This window comes from Trachypithecus francoisi, unplaced genomic scaffold, assembly GCF_009764315.1.
Source record: "Trachypithecus francoisi isolate TF-2019V2 unplaced genomic scaffold, Tfra_2.0 Lachesis_group20, whole genome shotgun sequence".
NCBI lineage: Eukaryota > Metazoa > Chordata > Mammalia > Primates > Cercopithecidae > Trachypithecus > Trachypithecus francoisi.
The window spans coordinates 43,174,921-43,196,688 of NW_022681466.1; the positions used below are offsets into that span (position 1 = coordinate 43,174,921).

Below are 21,768 nucleotides of genomic sequence, written 5' to 3' on the forward strand. Positions count from 1 at the left end.
GTTTCCAAAGGAACTGGCTGCATTGACCTACTCTCTTCTTTAGCCAATGGGAATGAAAAGATCATGGGCAGAAAGCCTCAGTTCAAACTTTGCTTAAATCATTTTCATTTCTTAAGTATTTGCCAGCAGTGTTCCAGGCATTGGGGGAATACATCAGTGAATATGACAGATGAGGTCCCTGCCCTTCTGGTGCTTGCATTTTAATGGAAGAGACTTTAATGGAAGATTTTAGAGAAATAAGCTGGAATGATAAACTCTGTGAAGAAAGGAAAGCAAGGCTGTCTGATAAGGTGACCAGGAGCCTGGTTTACTTTGGCTAGGCAGTCTCTCTGAAAAGAGGACATTGAAGTTGACACCTCAGTAATGTTGAGGAGGTAGCCACGAGAAAAATAGCAGGGTCAGGGGAAGGAGGGGGCTAGGAGGGTTCCAAAGGGACAGTTAGAGCAGGTTTCCTGAGACTGGAGCACGCTTGTTTATGTGGGGATATTGTTTGAGTCAGGTGAGCGTGGTGTGGAATGAGATCACAGGGCCAAGTCATTTGGATACTCATAGGCTGGGGTGGGGAGTTTGGGTCTGAAAGCAACCCACTGAGCTTTCTATTAACTGATAACATTGATTTTATTGAGGAATAGATTAATACTTCAGAAAACAGAATCTGCAGAGCAAGAATATGTGCAGGAGTTAGGGGTATATAAGGTTGAGAAAATGAGACACTTCAAGACTAGATGAGCATTGTGAATTCTAAACCAATGGAGAGTTGTCATTTCAGAACTCTTGCTTGAGGCTTTTTGCTCAAATTGCTGCTCCATTTTTGCCTCCTGGTTGTGTATCTCTCTCACCTTTGTGAGGTACCTGGCATGTGGTAACCAGTATCTTAAGATCTTAAGATGATTCTGAAGATGAGATCGTTCCAAGAAGCTAGAGTCAGCAGGGTACAGTGGCTCAACCCTATAATCCCAGCACTCTGGGAGGGTGAGGCAAGAGGATCGCTTGAGCCCAGGATTTTGAGACCAACCTCGGCAACATAGGGAGACCTCATCTCTACAAAAATATACAAAAATTAGCTAGCCATGGTGGCACATGCCTGTAGTCTTAGCTACTTGAGAGGATTGTTTGAGCCTGGGAGATTGAGGTTGCAGTGAGCCATGATCTTGCCACTGCACTCCAGCCTGGGTGACATAGTGAGAGCCTATCTCAAATAATAATACTAATTTTTAAAAATTTAGTGATCCTAGGCCAGGCATGATGGCTCATGCCCATAATCCCAGCACTTCGAGAGGCCAAGGTGGGAGGATCACTTGAGGTCAGGAGTTCAAGACCAGTCTGGCCAACACGGTGAAACCCTGTCTCTACTAAAAATACAAAAATTAGCTGGGCACGGTGGCTCACGCCTGTAATCCCAGCACTTTGGGAGGCAGAGGCGGGCAGATCACTTGAGGTCAGGAGTTCGAGACCAGTCTGGCCAACATGGTAAAACCCTGTCTCTACTAAAAATACAGAAATTAGGGGTGGTGGCAGGCGCCTGTAATCCCAGCTACTCGGGAGGCTGAGGCAGGAGAATCCCTTGAACCTAGGAGCCAGAGGTTGCAGTGAGCCTAGATCACACTACTGCACTCCAGCCTGGGCAGCAGAGCGAGACTCTGTCTAAAAAAAAAGAAAAACCTAGCCAGGCATGGTGGCTCGCGCCTGTAGTCCCAGCTACTTAGAAGGCAGAGGCAGGAGAATCGCTTGAACCCAAAAGGCAGATGCTATAGTGAGCTGAGATCATGCCATTGCACTCCAGCCTGGGTGACAGAGCGAGACTCTGTCTCAAAAATAAATAAATAAAATAAAGTTTAATGGTCCTAGAATTTATCTTGAGAGCATTAGAAAACACAGATAAGTATAAAAACCAGTATCAAAGCAACTTTAGCTACTGATCAAGCTCTGCTTAGGATTCTCTGTTTCCTCTATTTTCTCTTTTCTATTTTATGTGTTGAACAGGAGAGTCACCAAAAAGTAGAGAGCAATAGAAGGAGTAGGAGAAGAGGATTCACATGTATTGAATGTCTTTTATACACCAGGTAGCACTAAGCTCTTAACATGTTTTATCTCATATAATAGATACAACACTGTGAGATGGAAATTACTCAGCTGCTGATATAATGGAGATTCCAAGAGATCAGAGTGACTTGCCCAGGGTCACAGAACCAGTAATAGACCTGAGTTCAAATTCTGCCTCTGTATGGCCAATAAGCCTATGCTCTTTGCATTATAGCATATGTTTTATTTAAAATAGCCTTTCCCAGTTATCTTTCCCAAAATTCAACAGATGTTAGGCACAGAAGGTTCCCTAGACAGATCTCTTTGGGAAATGCTAGGTTAAACAAAGTTAATAAGTTTTCTTACTACAGAATTTCTCAGTGCCTTTAATATGGACGTACACTTTGTGATCCTCCATGAGAGAGTATGCTGCATTTCCTAACTTCATTGGACACGGAAAGTTTTTCTATCCAGCTGGCAGGATCAGAGTTCCGTGGGGCCCACTTTGGGGAAATCCTGCACTGAAACAATAGGAAAATGGGCAAGAGACAGGAAGAGGCATTTTCATCTTGGAGAAAGCTCACATGACTGATAAATGTATGAAGAGATCCTCATCTTCCTTAGTAACCAGGGAAATGTAAATCAAATCCACGAGACTGGCGAAAATTAAGAAATCTGAAAATACCAATGTTGGAGAAAAGATAAATTAATAAGAACACATGTGGCTGGGCACGGTGGCTCATGCCTGTAATCTTAGCACTTTGTGAGCCAAGCTGGGTGGATCACTTGAGGTCAGGAGTTCAAGACCGGCTGGGCAACATGGCAAAACCCCATCTCTACAAAAAAATATAAAACTTAGCCAGGCGTGGTGGTCCCAGCTACTTGGGAGGCTGAGTCAGGAGAATCGCTTGGACCCAGGAGGCGGAGGTTGCACTGAGCCGAGATCATACCACTGCACTCCAGCCTGGCGACAGAGTGAGACTCCGTCTTAAAAACAAAAACAAAAACAAAAAACACATACGTCGCTGGTGGGAGTGTAAATTGGTATAACCATTTTGGAAAATAATTTGGCATTGTCTCATAAACTTGATTGTTCATATACTCTGTCACCTAGCAATTCCATCCACTCTTAAGTACAAGCTTTAGTCAGGAGACATATTCAAACATGTTTATAGTAGCACAGTCCATAATAGCAGAACAGAAAAACAACCCAAATGACCCACCAATGTAGGAATGGGTAAACTGAGATATATTCATGTGATTAATATATTATACAGCAGTGAAAATGGGTGAACTACAGTGAAATACAACAATTTGGCCAAATCTTAGAAATATAAAAATTGATTAAATTAGAAATGGAATTTGGTGACAGGGCTTAATTTTGCTTGACTAGGTTCCTCTTATTGTCAGGGTAAGTGGTGAGGGAGACAGAGCCCACCTGGGGGTTTCTTTCCCCATCAGCAGCATCAGCTGTTTTGAAACCACATACAGCCAGTAATCACAGCTACTTGGAAGGCTGAGGCAGGAGGATCAATTGAGCCTGGGAGTTCAAGGCCACAGTGAGCCAGGCTCTCACCACTGCACTTTAGCCTGAGCAACAGAGACCCCATCGCTTAAAAACAACAGCAACAAATCAACAAATAAACCAGATACACGTGAAATGTCAGCTGACAGGGTGGTAGATTAATTTCACTGGTTTGGGCCTGGGTCCTGTGCCGTGTACTCAACGTTTTGATTTTTGGCAAGTCACTTAATCTCCTTGGCCCTCGTTTTTGTTAGTGAAAAGTGGAGATAAGATCTGTCCTGGCTACTTCACTGAGCTATGGAGGAAATCATGTGCAAAAGTATACTCTGGTCATCTAACAGATACAGAGCACTGTCATCTTTATGGTTTCCTCTGCAGAGCCGCTTCCCAAAGAGTTGTTCAAGCACCACCTTGTCAGAACACTCTCAGCTCGTGCTCTTCTGGGTAGTGCTGGGCCAGGAGCCTCTCATACTTTCACAAAGGACTTTTTCTGCCTGGAGGTCAGGTTTATGAGTGCAGCACATGAAACATGAGCTGGCCCAGGTTTCTCCATTTCAGTTGGATGTGCATCTAAAGAAAGAGAATCTAAAAAAAAAGAAAAGCAGTCACAGTCCCTAAATCATACACATAAATTTAAGTCTGGAAGAAGGAAACAGTCCATTAACCTGAAAGAAGAGCTGTTGGTCTGCTGTGTGTTTTGCACAAACTCAGACATGGCTGGACACCTTCCTCTAGGACCTCAGAGGCCAGAGTTGTGACACATCCTAAATGGCTAGACTCCAGCTTCACTCACAGCACACGTGGGCAGGAACAAGGGAGCAGGCCACGTCGACTGCCTGGATGATGCCTGAGACCTGACAGCTCTGTGCCTTGCCTGCAGCTCAGGGCATCAGTGGTTCTCCCACTTCACTGGAAATGTCAGGCAATGACTGGCCCGGGCTCTTGGTTTGCTAAAGAGGGGCTACTCCTGGCCACATTTCACTAGAGGAAGATTCAGTGTTTGACCTTTTGGGATCTTGTGGTCAGGACCTTAAAAATAGGATCCTAATGCATCAGGAAACTACCTCTCCACCTGCTTCTCTTTTCCAAACATGCTTTTGTTCTCTAGACATCCCTTCTCCAAGTGAGAATTTCATAGGTTTTAGCAAATGCATTGATTGTTGGAAAGGACAAGCAGATTAACGGTTGATGGGAACAGGTCCTTGTCTCCCCATTTGTAGACAGCCCTAACACTTGCTCTGGTATTAGTGCTGATTACTACACTGAATGTGATGTTTTGTTTCTCTTCAAATAGTATTGGCACCGAGTCGGGATTTGTGTGTGTGTGTGGATGCCAGTCACCTCGTGGGTCTGAATTACCACCTTCACCGCACTCCCATCCCACCCCCAGTTTTCTCTACTAACCTTTTTTTTTTTTCTTTTTTAGACCAATGATGCAAGCTCAGAGTCAATAGCATCCTTCCCTAAACAGGAGGTCATGAGTAGCTTTCTGCCAGAGGGAGGGTGTTACGAGCTGCTCACTGTGATAGGTATGCGCAGGCACCATCCTTACTCTCCTGCTCTCCTGCTCCAGGGGCTACTGCAGCTTTCTCAGCAGCCCCAGATGTGTGTACAGCAGAGGCTGTCCGCTAGTTAGGAGGATTCATGGGCACAGACTTGCTTCTGTGAGTCTCCTCTGTTTTTTCCTGCCAAGTATGGGAAGAGATCAGACTTCCAGGAGAGAAGCTCTGTTGCCATCTTTCCTTTGTGGCTGCATGTTTCTGGTGTCCTGGCCATAGTGAGTCAGAAAGGTTGGCTGAGGGCCGGGCGCAGTGGCTCAAGCCTGTAATCCCAGCACTTTGGGAGGCCGAGACGGGCGGATCACGAGGTCAGGAGATTGAGACCCTCCTGGCTAACACGGTGAAACCCCGTCTCTACTAAAAAATACAAAAAACTAGCCGGGCGAGGTGGCGGGCGCCTGTAGCCCCAGCTACTCGGGAGGCTGGGGCAGGAGAATGGCTTAAACCCGGGAGGCGGAGCTTGCAGTGAGCTGAGATCCGGCCACTGCACTCCAGCCTGGGCGACAGAGCGAGACTCCGTCTCAAAAAAAAAAAAAAAAAAAAAGAAAGGTTGGCTGAGAAGGAACTGATGGGAGAAAAATCAAGAAATGTGAGCCATGAACGTAACAGTTAAATTCTGCTGGGAAAAGGAAAAAAAAAAAGTAACAGTAGTGAAAAATTTAACATTTTCTTTTGAAATCAAGTCCCTTTTTTAAAGGAAAAATGTTTAAAAACCCTTTGTTGTTCTTGTCCTTGTGTATGGCATTCCTCTTTTCTTTTAGGCAAAGGATTTGAGGACCTGATGACTGTGAATCTAGCAAGGTACAAACCAACGGGAGAGTATGTGACTGTACGGAGGATTAACCTAGAAGCTTGTTCCAATGAGATGGTAACATTCTTGCAGGTAATAAACCATGAGTGTGTCACCTGGAGGGAGGGTGGGCTCTTGGCTCTGATAGTAATTGCAAGGAATTACAAAGAAATGTAGGGAGAGTAAACATTCGGAAGTTATGGAAGCTTTCAGTGGAGAATCCTGGCCATTTGGCACTAAGGATTGGGCTGAAATGCTGCTCAGGCTAATTTACATTTCGCTTTTCTTCTCCAAACACTCCCTTCTGGCTCCTTTATTAATGTATTTATTATTTGGAGAGAAGCTAAGTAACTTGCTCATGGCAGAGGCAGGATTCAAATCCAGGCCATCTTGTTCCAGTTGCAAGGCGCCTGCCCTGCCACCAGTGGCCATCTTCTGGCTCTCAGCATCTTATTTGCCTGATGTTCCTTTTGTTTTCTTTTTCTTTTTTTTTTTTTTTTGAGACAGATTCTCACTCTGTCACCCAGGCTGGAGTGCAGTGGCACAATCTCGGCTCCTGGGTTCAAGTGATTCTCCTGCCTTAGCCTCCCAAGTAGCTGGTACTATAGGCGCACACCACTGCGCCTGACTAACTTTTTTTTTTTTTTTTTTTTGAGAGAGTCTCGCTCTGTCGCCCAGGCTGGAGTGCAGTGGCAAGATCTCCGCTCACTGCAAGCTCCGCCTCCCAGGTTCACACCATCCTCCTGCCTCAGCCTCCCAAGTAGCTGGGACTAGAGGCGCACGCTGCCACGCCCGGCTAATTTTTTTGTATTTTTGGTAGAGATGGAGTTTCACCACATTAGCCAGGATGGTCTCGATCTCCTGACCTTATGATCCGCCTGCCTTGACCTCCCAACCAGCTAACTTTTGTATTTTTAGTAAAGATGGGGTTTCTTCATGTTGGCCAGGCTGGTCTCAAACTCCTGACTTCAGGTGATCCGCCTGCCTTGGTCTCCCAAAGTGCTGTGATTATAAACGTGAGCCACCGCGTCTGGCCTCTTTTTTTTTTTTTTTGAGACAGGGTCTCATTTTATTGCCCTGGCTGGAGTACAGTGGCAGCAGCACAGCTCACTGCAGCCTTAACCTGCTAGGCTCAAGTGATTCTCCTGCCTCAGCCCCCCAAATAGCTGGGACTATAGGGCCACCACACCTGGCTAATTTTTGTTTTTTTTGTAGAGACAGGGTTTCACCATCTTGCCCAGGCTGGTCTCAAACTCCTGAGCTTGAGCAATCAAGTTGCTCCGGCCTCCTAAAGTGCTAGGATTACAGGTGTGAGTCACCATGTCCAGTCCTGACATTCCTTTCTATTCAAGAAGCAAGTAGCCACTGTCTTGTTAAACTGAGAGAGGGGCCAGGCATGGTAGCTCATGCCTGTAATCCCAACACTTTGGGAGGGCAAGGCAGGCAGATCACTTGAGCCCAGGAGTTTGAGATTGCACTGCCAAACTCTAGCCTGGGTGATAGACTGAGTCCCTGGCTCAAAAAACAAAATAAAACAAAATGGAGAGAGACTGTGAGTCTAGTAAGTGCCTGGGAATTAGACTCTCCTTTCCTGATGCCAGCTTAGATTCAGAGCCTGGGGCAGTTTTTCTTCAGTAGAGTTAGTTGCGCCCCTCCCCTCCTTCATTTACAACTTTTTCTGAATTGGTGGTTACCTGATGGTGCTCTAGGACCTGTTCATCTGTTCATAGTAGTTTGGTGGGTCTCAGCTGGCCTTTTCCTCCATCAGCTATGTTTTCTTTCTTTCTTTCTTTGAGACAAGGTCTGGCCCTGTTGCCTAGGCTGCAGTGCAGTGGTGTAATCACAGCTCACCACAGCCTCGACTTCTCCAGGCACAGGTGATTCGACCACTGAAGCTCCCTGAGTAGCTGGGACTAGAGGTGTGCACCACCATGCTCAACTAATTTTTTTGTATGTTTAGTACAGATGGGGTTTTGCCATGTTGCCCAGGCTGGTCTCCAACTCTTGGGCTCAAGTGATCCACTGCCTCGCCTCCCAAAGTGCTGGGATTACAGGCGTGAGCCACCATGCCCGGCCATGTATTCTTTTACAATAGAAACATAGTTTTGGGCTGGGCATGGTGGCTCATGCCTGTAATCCCAGCACTTTGGGAGGCCAAAGCAGGCCTAGGCAACATGGCAAAACCCTGTCTCTACAAAAAAATACAAAAAATTAGCTAGGTATGGTGACATCCACCTGTGGTCGCAGCCACCAGCGAGGCTGAGGTGGGAGGATGACTTGAGCCTGGGAAGTTGAGGCTGCAGTGAGACAAGATCACACCACTGCACTCCAGCCTGGGTGACAGAGCAAGACCCTGTCTCAAAGAAAGAAAAAAGAGAAACATTTTTGGCCAGGTGCAGTGGCTTGGTGGCTCACACCTGTAATCCTAGCACTTTGGGAGGCTGAGGCAGAAGGATTGCTTGAGCCCAGGAGTTTGAGACCAGCCTGGGCAACAACACAGTGAGACCTTGTCTCTCCAAATAACAGCAAAAAAATATTTTTTGGTTTCTTATCTTAAAGAGGAATTCTGTATGTTGACCCTTGAAATTGAGATAAGCTTGTAACTTCAGAAGTCTTCAGTCAACAGTTTGCCTTCATCATCTCTGAGTCGGTGTGCTGGCACCCTCTGTTGTTGACAGTTTCTCTGTTTGGTAGAGGCAAAGCAGTGCTGGGTCCCTGCAGGGGCAGCAGGGCCTTGTTTTTCCTATGTTGGCAGGCACCTGCTTAGGCTGCTCCTAGACTCTGAGAACACCCAGAAAGTGCCAGGTCCCCCTATTGTCCATGCTGCCACCTTCGTGTTGAGCGGCATCCTTCAGTGCCATTTGGTTCTGACTTCAGCTTCATCATTGCTTCCAGGGCGAGCTGCATGTCTCCAAACTCTTCAACCATCCTAATATTGTGCCATATCGAGCCACTTTTATTGCAGACAATGAGCTGTGGGTTGTCACATCATTCATGGCATATGGTGAGTGGGAAAGGGTTCTTGGTAGAAAGGGGTTATTGGGACTCTGTTGTCAGATTGCCTGTTTTCCTCCTCCATTAGCTTTCACTGCCTCCGTGCAATTCTTTTCTCCAGGTTCTGCAAAGGATCTCATCTGTACACACTTCATGGATGGCATGAATGAGCTGGCGATCGCTTACATTCTGCAGGGGGTCCTGAAGGCCCTCGACTACATCCACCACATGGGATATGTACACAGGTGCATTCTTAGGCGGCCTTTCCCATGATTAGAGCAGGTAGCTGTGCCCCTGAGCCTTCAGGTAAACAGTTGAAGTTTGACTGAAGTTAATGAAGCCAGAGTTTAAAATCAAGGATCTGGATTCTTGCTGAGGATCTCTTTGCTCTGAAAAGAAAAAGGGCCTGGCATGGTGGGTCACACCTGTAATCCCAGCACTTGGGAGGCCAAGGAGGGTGGATCACAAGGTCAGGAGTTCAAGACCAGCCTGGTCAACATAGTGAAACCCTATCTCTACTAAAAATACAAAAATTAGCTGGGTGTGGTGGCACACGCTTGTAGTCCCAGCTACTAGGGAGGCTGAGGCAGGAGAATCGCTTGAACCCAGGAGGCGGAGGTTGCAGTGATTGGAGATCACACCATTGCACTCCAGCCTAGGTGGTAGAGTGAGATTTTTATCTTAAAAAACAAAAAAGAGAGAAAGAGGATCTGGATTGTGACCTTGCCACTGACTTGGGGGATGGTCTAACAGGCTTCAGCCTGTTAGTGCTGAAGCCACTTTCTCTTTGCTGAGCAGCGTGGTCCCGAGTGTTGTGTGAGAGGAACATCTGATGTGGACCTTTGCACTTCACCCTCTGCCTCCTTCTTTCTGTGCCCCAGAGTGAGTCTTATGCTGAGAGACCAGGGCGAAGACAGATAGCTTAGTAGGTGGTGTCAGGAGATCAGCTCATAGTAGGGAAAATGGTAAAACTGGACCCCTACCTAACTCCTTACACAGAGGAGGACTCCAGCTGGATTAAAGGCTTCTATGTAAAATGTAAAACTACAGACTTAAATAGAAGGAAATATGAGAAAACGTTTTTGTGACCTGAGGCATATAATAATTTCTCAACATTTTAGAAGCACAAAACATAAGACAAAAGATTGATGAATTTGATTAGATCAAGAAGATTTCTATCCAATACAAGATGCAATGAAAAAGGTTAAGAAACAAGTGACAGAGCAGATGATATTAGCTTTGTCAACACAGGAGATTAGTAACAGGGAAATCTTGCAAATCAACAAGAAATGGACAGCAAAGCAAGAAAAATGGGCCAAAGATCAGAAGTCTACAAAAGAGGAAACCCCAAGACAAGCCCATCATGGGAAGAGCCACTCAAATCTTCAATCAGAGAAAAGCAAATGAAAAACAAGATGTCACCTTATGCACATGAGCCTGGCAGCGGGTGGGAGGATGGGCGAGTCCCAGTGTGGCAAGGACAGGGAGCCTCCTGTCCAGTTGGTGGAAGATGGCTAGTGCTGCCAGTCAGGGTTGTGGAACCAGCACCATGAATGCCACTTCTGGATGTACACCCTAAAGAAACCCTCATGCAGACCCATCAGGGGACATGTTTGGATGTCGCCATTCACACGTGTGTTGGGTAGGGGTAGTGTGAGCGTTTGTCCCCAGAAGGGAGGCGGAGCTTGCAGTGAGCCAAGATCGCGCCACTGCACTCCAGCCTGGGTGACAGAGAGATGCCATCTCAAAAAAAAAAAAAAAAAATTTAGCTGGGTGTGCTTGCTGGTGCATACCTGTAATCCCAGCTACTTGGATAGCTGAGGCATAGGAATTGCTTGAACCCAGGAAGCAGAGGTTGCAGTGTGCCTAGATTGAGCCACTGCACTCTAGCCTGGCAACAGTGAGACTCTATCTCAATAAAAACAAAAACATGGTTATGTATATGTAAAATACACATATACATGTATAACACGCACACAGGAGAGAGCTGGCCAGGTGGAGTGTGTGAAGACCAAAAGTTTGTAGCAGGAGGGGCTCCTGCTCTCCATGACAGCCTCCCTGCTTCCCCAGGAGTGTCAAAGCCAGCCACATCCTGATCTCTGTGGATGGGAAGGTCTACCTGTCTGGTTTGCGCAGCAACCTCAGCATGATAAGCCATGGGCAGCGGCAGCGAGTGGTCCACGATTTTCCAAAGTACAGCGTCAAGGTTCTGCCGTGGCTCAGCCCCGAGGTCCTCCAGCAGGTCTGTGTGTGGGCCCAGAGGAGCTCCCCTACCCAACTCATGATTCCCAAGGGAGCATTCAGGCATTGCCTGGGGTCGGGGGCTCTCAACCTCCCAGTGGGGTAAAGGGGTTCCTGGAGGGAGGGAGCCCTCAGCGTGGACAGCGCCTGTCCACTGCAGATGGATGTGGTTCTTCCCAGGGGGTCCTAACCTCTACTGGATGCTATTTCAGCTCCCTTTAGGGACCCTTGGCACCCTATTAGAAGAGTGAGCATTTTGGAAATGTTTGCTGCTCTCTGGATCCCTGTGCTAAGCAGGAACCTAGAGCTGGCACTTCCAGCTCCTTACAGAGCATCGCCAAACAGTTGCAGGTGGTAAAATAGCAGTTAGTCTTCAGTAGCACAGGCAAGGCGAGTCATTAGCAGCGGGTCCTCATTTGGAGACAGCCATCCTTTTCCTCTCCTTAGTTCTACCCTTTTTCTAAGAACAAAGACCAAATGGGGTCATCTGTGGCCTTTTGTTCCTGGCTTAGAATCTCCAGGGTTATGATGCCAAGTCTGACATCTACAGTGTGGGAATCACAGCCTGTGAACTGGCCAACGGCCACGTCCCCTTTAAGGATATGCCTGCCACCCAGGTAAGCCTGCTGCCCATTGGTTTCCTTCTTGCCTGCCTGCCTTCCACAGATGTTCGTTGAGTATCTCTCACACTCAGGACACAGACCAGGAATACTAAGATGAAAGACCCTGTCTTTTCCTTCAAGAAGTCCCACCCAGTGGGGGATGGGGGCCTCACTCTTTGTTTACTTCCTGTGGCAAATGTCGTGGTCAGGGAGGCCAGCTTGGGGAGGCGATCCCAGAAACAGGGGTGCAAATGGAGGCCCACACGCTACATGTCTATTTAAAACATATACATTAAGCTAACTAGTTTTTATAAATGTATAAAATATGTTCTATCCTCCTACATGGATAAATATACCTGGAAGGTCAGTTTCTAATTTAGAATTCCCACAGTTCTCAGAGTTCCATGCCAACCGCATTCCAGCCCACACCTTTGGAACCCCCATTCTGTAAGTTCAGCTTCTGTTTATGCCCCTCCAGATGCCTGTCCTCTGGCCACCCTCGGATCCAAGGGTGCACAGTCAGTGGCACAGTCTACCCTTGGGAAAACAGACCCAGGGAAGAGGCTTATCCAAGCCTCATTAAATCCAGAAAATGGATTTGGGGTCATTTGGGCAAGGATTACCTGGGTCCCAGGTACTTGGAGTATGGTCTAGAACTGGGAGGGGCAGGGTGCAGGCTCTGAGTAAGCCACTCCGGAACCCACAGGCTGCTTGCCCGGTGGTAGGGGCAGCTGGATGGTGGCCAGAGTACAGCTCCCCAGAGCAGGGGCCCAGGGAGGTCCTGGGAGGAGGCAGCCTCGAGTTGGAAGGCAGACAGCAGTCACCTGTGTGGAGGAGGAACTAGGACACTCTTCTCGGCAGACAGCAGAATGTGCAGAGACCCAGAGTCTAGAAAACACAGGATCTGGAGAACAGCAAGGAGGTATAAATGGTGTAAATGGCCAAGGTGCAGTGCTTCTTGGGGGCTGCCAAGTGACAGGCTGCAGAAGGAAGCAAGGGTACATTGTGAAGGGCTTTGATGCCACTTTAGAGCACTGGTTCCTGTCCTAAAGCCTGTGGAGCAGTGCTGAGGATTGTAAGCACAGGAGTGACAGCATAAGATAGCTCATTTACAAAGATCCACCCGGCAGATGGATTCGATCCAGTAGATCAGTTAGCAGGGTGTGGAAGTCTGTGTGAGGAATCTAGGAGATCTCAGTAAAATAATTCAGTGACAGAGGATGCTCAGGAAAGAATTAAAAGGCGACTGAGAGTAAACAAGAAGTCCAGGCCTAGAAGCAGCACCGTCCACCAGAATTTGCTGTAGTGAAGGAGGGCTTCTGTGGCTGCACTGTCCAGCGTGGCAGCCATGAGACCGTGTGGCTGTCGAGCATTTAGAAGGTGACCAGTGAGACCGAGGGACTGAATTTTAAACCTCATTTAAATCGAAATAGCCACAAGTGGCTAGTGGCTCTCACATTAGTGCAGCTCTAGAGCAATTTCCAGGTTTCTGGCTTGGACAGCTTATGTGGTCATGAGGACTTCCACGAGGACAACAGTCCCCCAGATGGGACTGGTTTTGTGTGTTGAGTTAGGGTACTTTGGAACAGCCACCCAGCCTGGCCTCCCCTTGGGCATCTTGCTCCCGTGTGGCCTGCTGCAGCGACAGCCCAGGCTGTGGCACTGCAGGGACTGCCTCTCATTGGATCCACCTGGGCATGGCAGACAGCTGCGCTTCAAAGCAGGTTCATCTGGCTGCTCCTCCCCTCTGGTGTGAGGACTCTACAGTAAAAGGAATTTGATGCCTTGTAAAGGGAGAGAGGAAACTGTGAGCCCTGCTTTCCAGCCATGGCGAAAAGCGGGTACTTTTGTGCAACCCCTCTCCTTTCACGTTGGCCTGGCTAGGGTGGAGCTCCCATGCCAGTGACCAGCGTTTCTTTGGGAAAATTGGACTTACTCCACTTCCATCTTTTTCTACTCTCAAATGATCACATTTGCTTATTGGGAAAAGTGTATTTGTGAAGAGACTCTCAGGCCTTCCAGGGACCCCCCTCCAGCCCAGGTCCTGGTTCTGTCCTCCCCAGATGCTGCTAGAGAAACTAAATGGCACAGTGCCCTGCCTGTTGGATACCAGCACCATCCCTGCCGAGGAGCTGACCATGAGCCCTTCGCGCTCAGTGGCCAACTCTGGCCTGAGTGACAGCCTGACCACCAGCACCCCACGGCCCTCCAACGGCGACTCGCCTTCCCACCCCTACCACCGAACCTTCTCCCCCTACTTCCACCACTTTGTGGAGCAGTGCCTTCAGCGCAACCCGGATGCCAGGTATTCCTGCTGGCCTGGGTCTGGGCTTCGGGAGAGCAGAGGGTGCTCAGGAGGGTGAGGCCAGGGTGTGAAGGGATGCACCTCTCAAAGGTTCTGCAGGGGAATCTGGAGCTACATACAGGAGGGATCAGCTCCTGGGTGTGTCAGAGGCCAGCTTGGGGAGCTCTGGCTACTGCTTCCCATGAGCTGAGGGAGAGGGGACCTGAGGCTGAGGTATAAGTGGCAGGATTTCAGGAAGCTGGGGACATGGCAGTGACGCTGCGGTCTCTCCTCTCCTTTCCCTCCAGGCCCAGTGCCAGCACCCTCCTGAACCACTCTTTCTTCAAGCAGGTACCGTAGCCCCTTCGTTCTGGTTCTGGTTCTGGTTCTAGTCGTTCTGGTTCTGGTTCTAGTCGTTCTGGTTCTAACGACTCACGATCCCTTTAGCTTTCTTTCCCCTCCCTTTGAATGAGAGAAATTACCCCGCTTCTGAAGCCCCTGAAAGGCACTGCTCCTTCCTCTCGTAGAGTTGGCTCTGACAGCCCGTCTGCCACCAGGCCATGGGTCCTTGCCCCATGGTGTCCTGGGACCCAGAGCAACAGGATCTGTCACCCACCTCTCTCTTCTCCCCCAGATCAAGCGACGTGCCTCAGAGGCTTTGCCTGAATTGCTTCGTCCTGTCACCCCCATCACCAATTTTGAGAGCAGCCAGTCTCAGGACCATAGTGGAATCTTTGGCCTGGTAACAAACCTGGAAGAGCTGGAGGTGGATGATTGGGAGTTCTGAGCCTCTGCAAACTGTGCGCATTCTCCAGCCAGGGACGCAGAGGCCCTTCCTGAGGGCTGGCCACATTCCCGCCCTCCTGGGCAGATTGGGTAGAAAGGACATTCTTCCAGGAAAGTTGGCTGCTGACTGATTGGGAAAGAAATCCTGGAGAGACACTTCACTGCTCCAAGGCTTTTGGGACACAAGGAAATCTCAACAACCAGGGATCAGGAGGGTCCAAAGCCAACATTCCCAGTCCTATGAGCTCAGGTGACCTCCTCCACAGAAGGAAGAGACGCTGCTCTGGCCCTGGGAGCCGAATTCCAAGCCCAGGGTTTGACTCCTTAACCCTGAGGACCGCCACCTCTTCCCAGTGCTTGCGACCAGCCTCATTCTATTTAACTTTGCTCTCAGATCCTATAGGTCAGTGAAAGGGCAAGTAGTAAGCTGCCTGCCTGCCTTCCCCCAGACCTCTCTTTCTCATAATTCCAGAGAAGGGAATTCTTTTTAAGCACAGACTAAGGCTGGGACAGTCCATCCTTATCCCTCTTCTGGCTTGGGCCCTGACACCTAAGTCTTTCCCACGGTTTATGTGTGTGCCTCATTCCTTTCCCACCAGGAATCTATCTTAGCGCCTCCTGCCAGCTGCCCTGGTGCTTTCTCCAAGGGCCATCAGTGTCTTGCCTAGCTTGAGGGCTTAAGTCCTTATGCTGTGTTAGTTTCATTGTCAGAACAAATTAAAATTTCCAGAGACCCTGCTGGAGAATGGCATTGTGTCTGCATCAGCTCAGGGGCTACAGGCTACTTCCTGGTGTGTGTGCTTGCAGGGATGGCCGTGCTGCCCCAGGTGAGAGTCCCGCCATCCAAGAGCAGGCCCATGGGTGCTCACGGAAGCTCAGCAGTGACCTCTTTCACTAGATAGACCAGTTTATTTGAAAACCCAAAACAGATCTGTCTCTTAACTAAAATTTTAAGACTGAATTTTAGCCTGTGGCCATCAAACCACTTTGGAGCTAAAAACGTCCAAAGATTGAGATTGAGGCAAAGGATGCTGGCGGCCTTTGGCAGGAAAGGAGGTAGAAGGGTTTGTCTTGCAACCTGACCTGGATGTCTCCTTACCCTGGGTGCTAGCACCTAAAGAGCAGGAAACCTAAGAACCAGCCCCGCCCGTCCCTGCCATCCTGGCTGGCACCAGTGTGAGCAAGGGGGTGCAAATATGAGTCTCCCTGCAGTGCTTCCAGGGCACATGGCTTACCCTTCTCCCAGTCCCTCAGGGGGAAGGCCCTCCCCCAGCTCAGGCACCTCAAATGCCCTCTAACCTAAAGCTGCTCTGAACCATCAGATGCCCTTGCTTTCCATTTCCTCCCCAATTTTAACAGCAGTTTAAAGAAGAAAAGTAAGCTTCTTTGGGCAGTGAGAGGCTAAGGTGAAGGGAATGACACCCACCTCGGGCTAGGATGGGGCCTGGGGTGAGTGAGTGAGGAGTGGGGGGCCTCATTTCCGGCCCTCCTCCCCCTGCTTTAAACCCCAAGTTCCCTTCGTCCTGCCCCGCCACCCCCCCACCCGACAGAGTCGCTCTGTCACCCAGGCTGGAGTGTACTGGCTTCATCTTGACTCACTGCAGCCTCTACCTCCCAGGTTCAAACAGTTCTCCTGCCTCAGCCTCCCAAGTAGCTAGGATTACAGGCACACACACCACGCCTGGATAATTTTCGTATTTTTAGTAGAGACGGGATTTCACCATGTTGGCCAGGCTGGTCTCGAACTTCTGACCTTGTGATCTGCCTGCCTCTGCCTCCCAAAGTGCTGGGACTAGAGGCGTGAGCCACCGCTGAGCCAAGTTCCCTTTTTTTGTTTGTTTGTTTTTGTTTTTAACGCTGGTTATCAGTTTCCTTTGCTTCCAGATGCCTTCTGCACCTTGCTGTCGGGGCATCCTCAATGCCCATCTGCAGCTCAGCCCACAGGCCCGTCCTGGGCAGGGTGCCAGGGCCTCACTGTGCCCAGTGGCAGCGAGCCTTGCTCATGGTGCCCCCGGGTCTTCCTGTTTCTTGCATCAAGCAGCCCCTTTGGAGAACCGGATGACAGGTGTGGAAGCTTTCCCGAGAGGCAGCCGCTTTAGAGGGTCTGACACTCCCCACTAAAGAGTCGGCCCATAGTGCAGGCAAAACGCAGATCTTCCTCTAGAGAGAACAGAAGGCTGGACAGGAGACACGGAGCCGGTGCGTGGAGCCCGCCAGCCTGGGAAACAGCTGGGCGCTGGGGAAGCTGCAGCCTCCCTGCTCCCCTGCCAGGCGTCGGGCGGGAGCTGTTCTGTTCCCTGTCAAGCGCGTGGGCCGCCAGTGCTATTCCTGCCACAGTGTGGGAAGGCTCTGGGCGCAGGGCTGTGCTTCCCGGCGCAGCTTCTAGCCTGATTTCAGGCCAAGCCACGCGGTCCCTGGTGCCCGGGAAGGCGCCGGCCTCGCCTTCTGTCTCTCGCCTGCTGTGCCTCTGGCCTGCTGTGCGGCTGCAGGGAGGGAGCAGCTCTGCGGCTCGATCTCTGTCACCTCAGCTCTCTGGGCCGCGGCTTCCTCGTGAGAAATGAAGCGCGCTTGTTGGAGGGGCGACCCCCAGGGGTCGCGGTTGCTGCCCACAGAATTCCACCCCAGAAACACGTGAGGACTTGGGGCCTCGGGGGACCGGTGCTCCGGGAACCCCGCATAGCGGCCTCCCCAGTCCGTCGCAGGGTTGCAGAGGCGCCAAGGGCTGGTGGGGCCGCCGGGCCCTCGTGCAGGCTCCGCGGCGAGCCAGCGCCCCAGGATCCCCGCAGCCTCGCGGCCGGGCCGGGGGACCGCGTGCCCGGGCACTGCCTCCAGCCTCGTGGGCCGCAAGGGGGCGGGGGCGGCCCCTGGCGGCAGGAGGACTCAGCGGCCCGAGGGACCCTGGGCCAGGCTCCGGGGTCGCCCGGGCTGGGTCTCTTGAGGCCCCACAGCTCTGGGCGGGAATGGGGTGCCGGCGCCTGCGCGCGAGGCCACCCGGGGGAAACCGAAGCAGTGAATGGCCCAGGCCCAGCCCGGTTATCCCGGAGACAGACTGGGAGCGCCCGGTGTCCTGCGACCGCAGCCGTCGCAGCCTGAACTCCTCCCCTCCCCGTGGGATGCGGAGCGCGACCCGTCCATCCTGTCCCCGCCACCGTCGCTTCCCCACGCCGGGTCGCCGTCGGGATGGACAGACGGCGCGGCCGGTGCCCGAGGCGTGCGAGCGCGGGGCCCGCGGGGCGCTGAGGAGCCGGGAGCGCGGAGCCGGAGCGGGGGACAGACAAAGGCGGGGACGGCGGCGAGGGGAAGACAAAGCGCGGAGGGGGGTCGGCGGCGGCGCCCGAGCCCCGGAGGCGGCTCCGGGCGCGGTGGAGCCAATGGGCGGGCGCGGGGCGGGGGCCGGCGGGGGCGGCGCAGCGATAAGGCGGTGGCGGCGGCGGCCGCTCGGGGTCCACTGGCAGCGGCGGTAGCTCGCGCCCGCATCGCACCCGTGAGCCCCCGGAGACAGATCCCGCCCCGCGGACCAGGCCGGGCCTGGTGAGAGCCGCGGGGGGAGGGGCCGCGTCCGGCTCCGGAACCAGGGGAGGCGCCGAGGGGTGTGGGGTGAGGGCCGCCCGTGGGGTCCCGGCGAGTCCGTGAGCCTCTCTGGCCCGGGGCGCACAGGCTCTAGTCCTCGCTTCAGGTCCGGCCCCCGGCTGGGCGGAGCCGAGACCCGCTGGCTGGGCTCGCGGCGTCTGGGTCTGGGGTCCGGTCCGCGCGGGGCCAGGTCCGGGGCCGAGGGGCGGGGCGGGCGGGGACCTCGGGCGCTGTCCAGGGGCTGCCCAGCCGAGGCCTAGACGCCCGAGCGCGGCGCGGGGCTGTGAGGGCCGGGGTCAGGTCGGGGCAGCGGCTTCTCATCGCGGCCCCGCCTGCCCCGACCTCCCCTCACCCCAAGCGGGGTCCCCGCCCGCGGGGCGCACACGGCGGCTGCGCAGGAGCCCCCGGCCCCTCCGCTCCCGCTAACTTTGTTCTTCCGAGGGACGGTGCCACTCGGGACCCCGGCCTCTGGGGAGCAGGGGTGGGGAGGTGGGGGAGGGGCGGAAGTGGCAAGACCAAGAGCAACAGGAAATGACTTAGGGAAAGTCCCAACCGCAATCCCCCCAGCCCCTGCCTGTCAACACCTCCCACCCTGCAGGCTGGGGCCGGACTGGCGGGGCCCTCACGACTGACTTCCCCTTGCAGAACCCAGCGGGTGCCGCGTCTCCACCCGAGGCTTCCACCTCCAACAAGCCATGTTCCAGGCTGCAGGAGCCGCCCCGGCCACCCCCTCTCATGTAAGTGCCCGGCCGGATGGGAGGACCCCCCAAGACAGGAGCCTGGCCTGGGGAAAAGGGGAGAGGCTCCAGAGTTTGCCGGCCCCCTTTGCCCCCTGCGGCGCGTCCCTAGGCCTTGGGCTGATGGCTGCAGCCCTGGTCCAGGGCCTCCCGGAGCTGCTCCTGCCCTGACCTCCCCTCTCCCTCAGGAGGCCAAAGGCGGCGGCAGCAGCACGGTGCAGCGCTCCAAGGTAGGGGCCTGGGACCGGTGTGCGGGAGGAGGGGTGTGAGGGAGTGGGATGGGCACTGGGGCAGCACCTGGCTGAGCCTCCCGCATAGTCCTTCAGCCTGCGGGCCCAGGTGAAGGAGACCTGCGCCTCCTGCCAGAAGACCGTATACCCCATGGAGCGGCTGGTGGCCGACAAGCTCGTTTTCCACAACTCTTGCTTCTGCTGCAAGCACTGTCACACCAAGCTCAGGTGCGCCCCTGCCCTGCCCTGCCCGCCCCCGCCTCGCCTGCCAACCCAGCCCCGACCTGGCCTGACCTGACGCCGTTTGGCTTCTGCAGCCTGGGCAGCTATGCCGCGCTGCACGGGGAGTTCTACTGCAAACCCCACTTCCAGCAGCTGTTTAAGAGCAAAGGCAACTACGACGAGGGGTTTGGCCGCAAGCAACACAAGGAGCTCTGGGCCCACAAGGAGGTGGACCCCGGCACCAAGACGGCCTGAGGCCTCTGCAACCTTCCACCCCCTCTGCGGAGGGCCTGGAGCCGGCAGGGGGAAGGTGGGAAGGAGGTGGAGCTGGGCTTGCGTGGGGGCCAGGTGGTAAGGGGATGAGGCTTGCCCAGGCGGAGGGGCCCAGGGCAGGGCTCTGCTCCAGGATTCCTTCCTTCTTCCTGCTCCCGGAGCCGGTGAGGGTTTGGGAACCAGGATTGGGGTCTGCCCACCACCCTGCTTCCTGCTTCGTTCAGCCACCATCCCCACCTCACCCCAGGACCCCCTGGGAGGCTCCCAAGCCCAGCTTCCCTATCTAGGTGCCTTTTCTCCAGCAAGGAGTCAGCATGCCCCGCTCAGGGTCCCAAGCTCCCTCACTGCCACCCGAGACTGTGTGGCCCCCACATCTCCCCATCTACCTCTATCCTTAACCTGGTTCTGAGCCACGGAGACAGGGAGGAAGGAGCGCCACAGTGCCACCTGTTGGGCCTCATAAATGCCCCTGCAGCCCATGGGGGAGGGGATGGGGAAGTGGAGCCACCCTGCCTCTGCAGGGCAAGGCAGGGCCTGCCCCAGTGGGGCTTGGGACCATCTCTAACCACCAGCGTGGAGAAGCAGAAGCAAAAGCACTCACCAGGCTGCAGCCTCAGGCACTGGCAGGGGCTGGTGCGGCCCCACTCCCCTCCCCCACTCCCGTTTCTGCCCATCCTGACTGTTGTGACCAACCCCGTTTTAAACATGTTTCAATAGATCCAGATTCTCTACTGTGTGGCCTGCTGGGGGATTTGTCGCATAAAGGGTGCAAACTCACCATGGGGAGGGCTTGCGGGGGTAGGGCCAGCCCTGAGTACCTCGGCCCTGATGGGGGTAGGGGGCTAGAAGTGGGTGTCAGTTCCCTGACACACCATTGAGAAATGGGAGGGCTCCTCTTCACAGCCAGGGCTCCATGCTGTCACACCACAGTGGTTTTGGAACTGAAACTCCACCTCGCCCCTCAGTTTTGGGTTGGTTCAGACCTACCGACTTACCATATGCACCCCATTGTGAAGAGGCCTGACAGCGGGAGGGCCAGGCTGCCAGTGGGTGATGGTGCCTGTCCTCGCTGCACTTCAGTGCCTGGGGTGCGAGCTGCTGTGTTCCCTGGCTGGTTCCAGCTGTCTAGCTCCCTCCCTTCTTCCCAGCCCTTTGACCTGGAAGTTAGCGAAGAATGGCAGGAACCAGTAGACCCAGCAAGTGCTGCCCAAGGTTTTAGTGACCCCCGGATTGTCCCTCCTCATCGTCCCCCCACCCCCACCCCCCACCCCCCGTTGCTGTCTTCATCTCCTTGCCTTTTCAGGCTCTGGGGAGGGGCAGTCACAGCTACTGTCCCAGGAAGTCCAAAAAGAAACTACATCTGCTCCTCTGAAAACCCAGGTACAATGAGGGATGAGTTCACAGCAGGGCAAAGCAGGCAAGCTGGGAGGACCTGAGGGCACCCCCGTGGGACACAGGCAGGAAGTCTGGGTTGTCTCGCTCCAGATTCAACTTCCTGGTGTCTCCATACATGGGACTGACGAGAACGGAGACTACTAGAGAGTTTGCTGTCACCACACCATACAACTGCCTGAGTTCCTAAGTGGCCTCCCCATGGAACAGGGCAGGGAGCTGGGCCACAGGCTCTGGTGTCACATGAGCCACTGTGCTGAGGCAGGCACTGCTCCTTGAGGGAGCAGAGCGAATACTCAGCAGAGATGGTGCCCCAGGCCTGGGTCCTTCCAGGTGTAAAGCGAGTGGCTCACAGCCTCTCAGGGCAGGCCAACTTCCTGCACCAGTGGTTTCGGATGGCAACAACTGTCTTGGTTCTGTTAAGCAACAGTAGCAGATGACCACAAGGGGGTACTAGAGAGGTGGCTCTTGGAGGCACCTGACCCCTGCCCTGCAAAGGTGGGACTGAAGAAAGTCCTCTGGGCCAGGAAGACCCTATCAA

General features: G+C 53.1%; 3 protein-coding genes across 17 annotated transcripts in view; 2 read left to right on the top strand and 1 right to left on the bottom strand.

Annotated features, from left to right (window-relative positions):
* Nucleotides 1-15,543, top strand: part of STRADA (STE20 related adaptor alpha) — a 43,013-nt gene extending 27,470 nt beyond the window's left edge. For 12 of the 13 annotated variants that reach the window (XM_033184030.1, XM_033184028.1, XM_033184032.1 and 9 more), the window contains 9 exons: nucleotides 4,974-5,076; nucleotides 5,868-5,989; nucleotides 8,792-8,900; nucleotides 9,012-9,135; nucleotides 10,961-11,132; nucleotides 11,644-11,748; nucleotides 13,797-14,038; nucleotides 14,326-14,368; nucleotides 14,652-15,541. In XM_033184030.1, the coding sequence (XP_033039921.1) occupies nucleotides 4,974-5,076; nucleotides 5,868-5,989; nucleotides 8,792-8,900; nucleotides 9,012-9,135; nucleotides 10,961-11,132; nucleotides 11,644-11,748; nucleotides 13,797-14,038; nucleotides 14,326-14,368; nucleotides 14,652-14,804 (1,173 nt within the window). In that variant the 3' untranslated portion in view covers nucleotides 14,805-15,541. Of the gene's footprint in view, nucleotides 1-4,973; nucleotides 5,077-5,867; nucleotides 5,990-8,791; nucleotides 8,901-9,011; nucleotides 9,136-10,960; nucleotides 11,133-11,643; nucleotides 11,749-13,796; nucleotides 14,039-14,325; nucleotides 14,369-14,651 lie in introns of all 13 variants that reach the window. The other variant, XM_033184035.1, reaches the window with a different exon arrangement.
* A 152-nt stretch (nucleotides 15,544-15,695) lies between these two features.
* Nucleotides 15,696-19,070, bottom strand: LOC117067998 (collagen alpha-1(I) chain-like). The gene is made up of 3 exons (XM_033185269.1): nucleotides 19,007-19,070; nucleotides 18,726-18,841; nucleotides 15,696-18,629 (listed from the first exon to the last, which is right to left on the bottom strand). The coding sequence occupies exons 1-3, from the start codon at nucleotides 19,068-19,070 to the stop codon at nucleotides 17,328-17,330; spliced, it is 1,482 nt and encodes a 493-aa protein (XP_033041160.1). The 3' UTR covers nucleotides 15,696-17,327.
* LIMD2 (LIM domain containing 2) lies at nucleotides 18,196-20,568 on the top strand. Of its 3 annotated transcripts, none has more exons than XM_033184038.1 (5): nucleotides 18,196-18,334; nucleotides 19,019-19,110; nucleotides 19,299-19,340; nucleotides 19,429-19,568; nucleotides 19,658-20,566. In XM_033184038.1, exons 2-5 carry the CDS (start codon nucleotides 19,069-19,071, stop codon nucleotides 19,815-19,817), a joined length of 384 nt encoding a protein of 127 aa, XP_033039929.1. In that variant the 5' UTR covers nucleotides 18,196-18,334; nucleotides 19,019-19,068; the 3' UTR covers nucleotides 19,818-20,566. The 3 variants fall into 3 exon arrangements, with proteins under 3 accessions (XP_033039929.1, XP_033039931.1, XP_033039930.1); XM_033184040.1 differs by lacking the exon at nucleotides 18,196-18,334 and adding an exon at nucleotides 18,366-18,400 and having other exon boundaries at nucleotides 19,658-20,568; XM_033184039.1 differs by lacking the exon at nucleotides 18,196-18,334 and adding an exon at nucleotides 18,435-18,563 and having other exon boundaries at nucleotides 19,658-20,568.
* The last annotated feature ends 1,200 nt before the right edge of the window (nucleotides 20,569-21,768 follow it).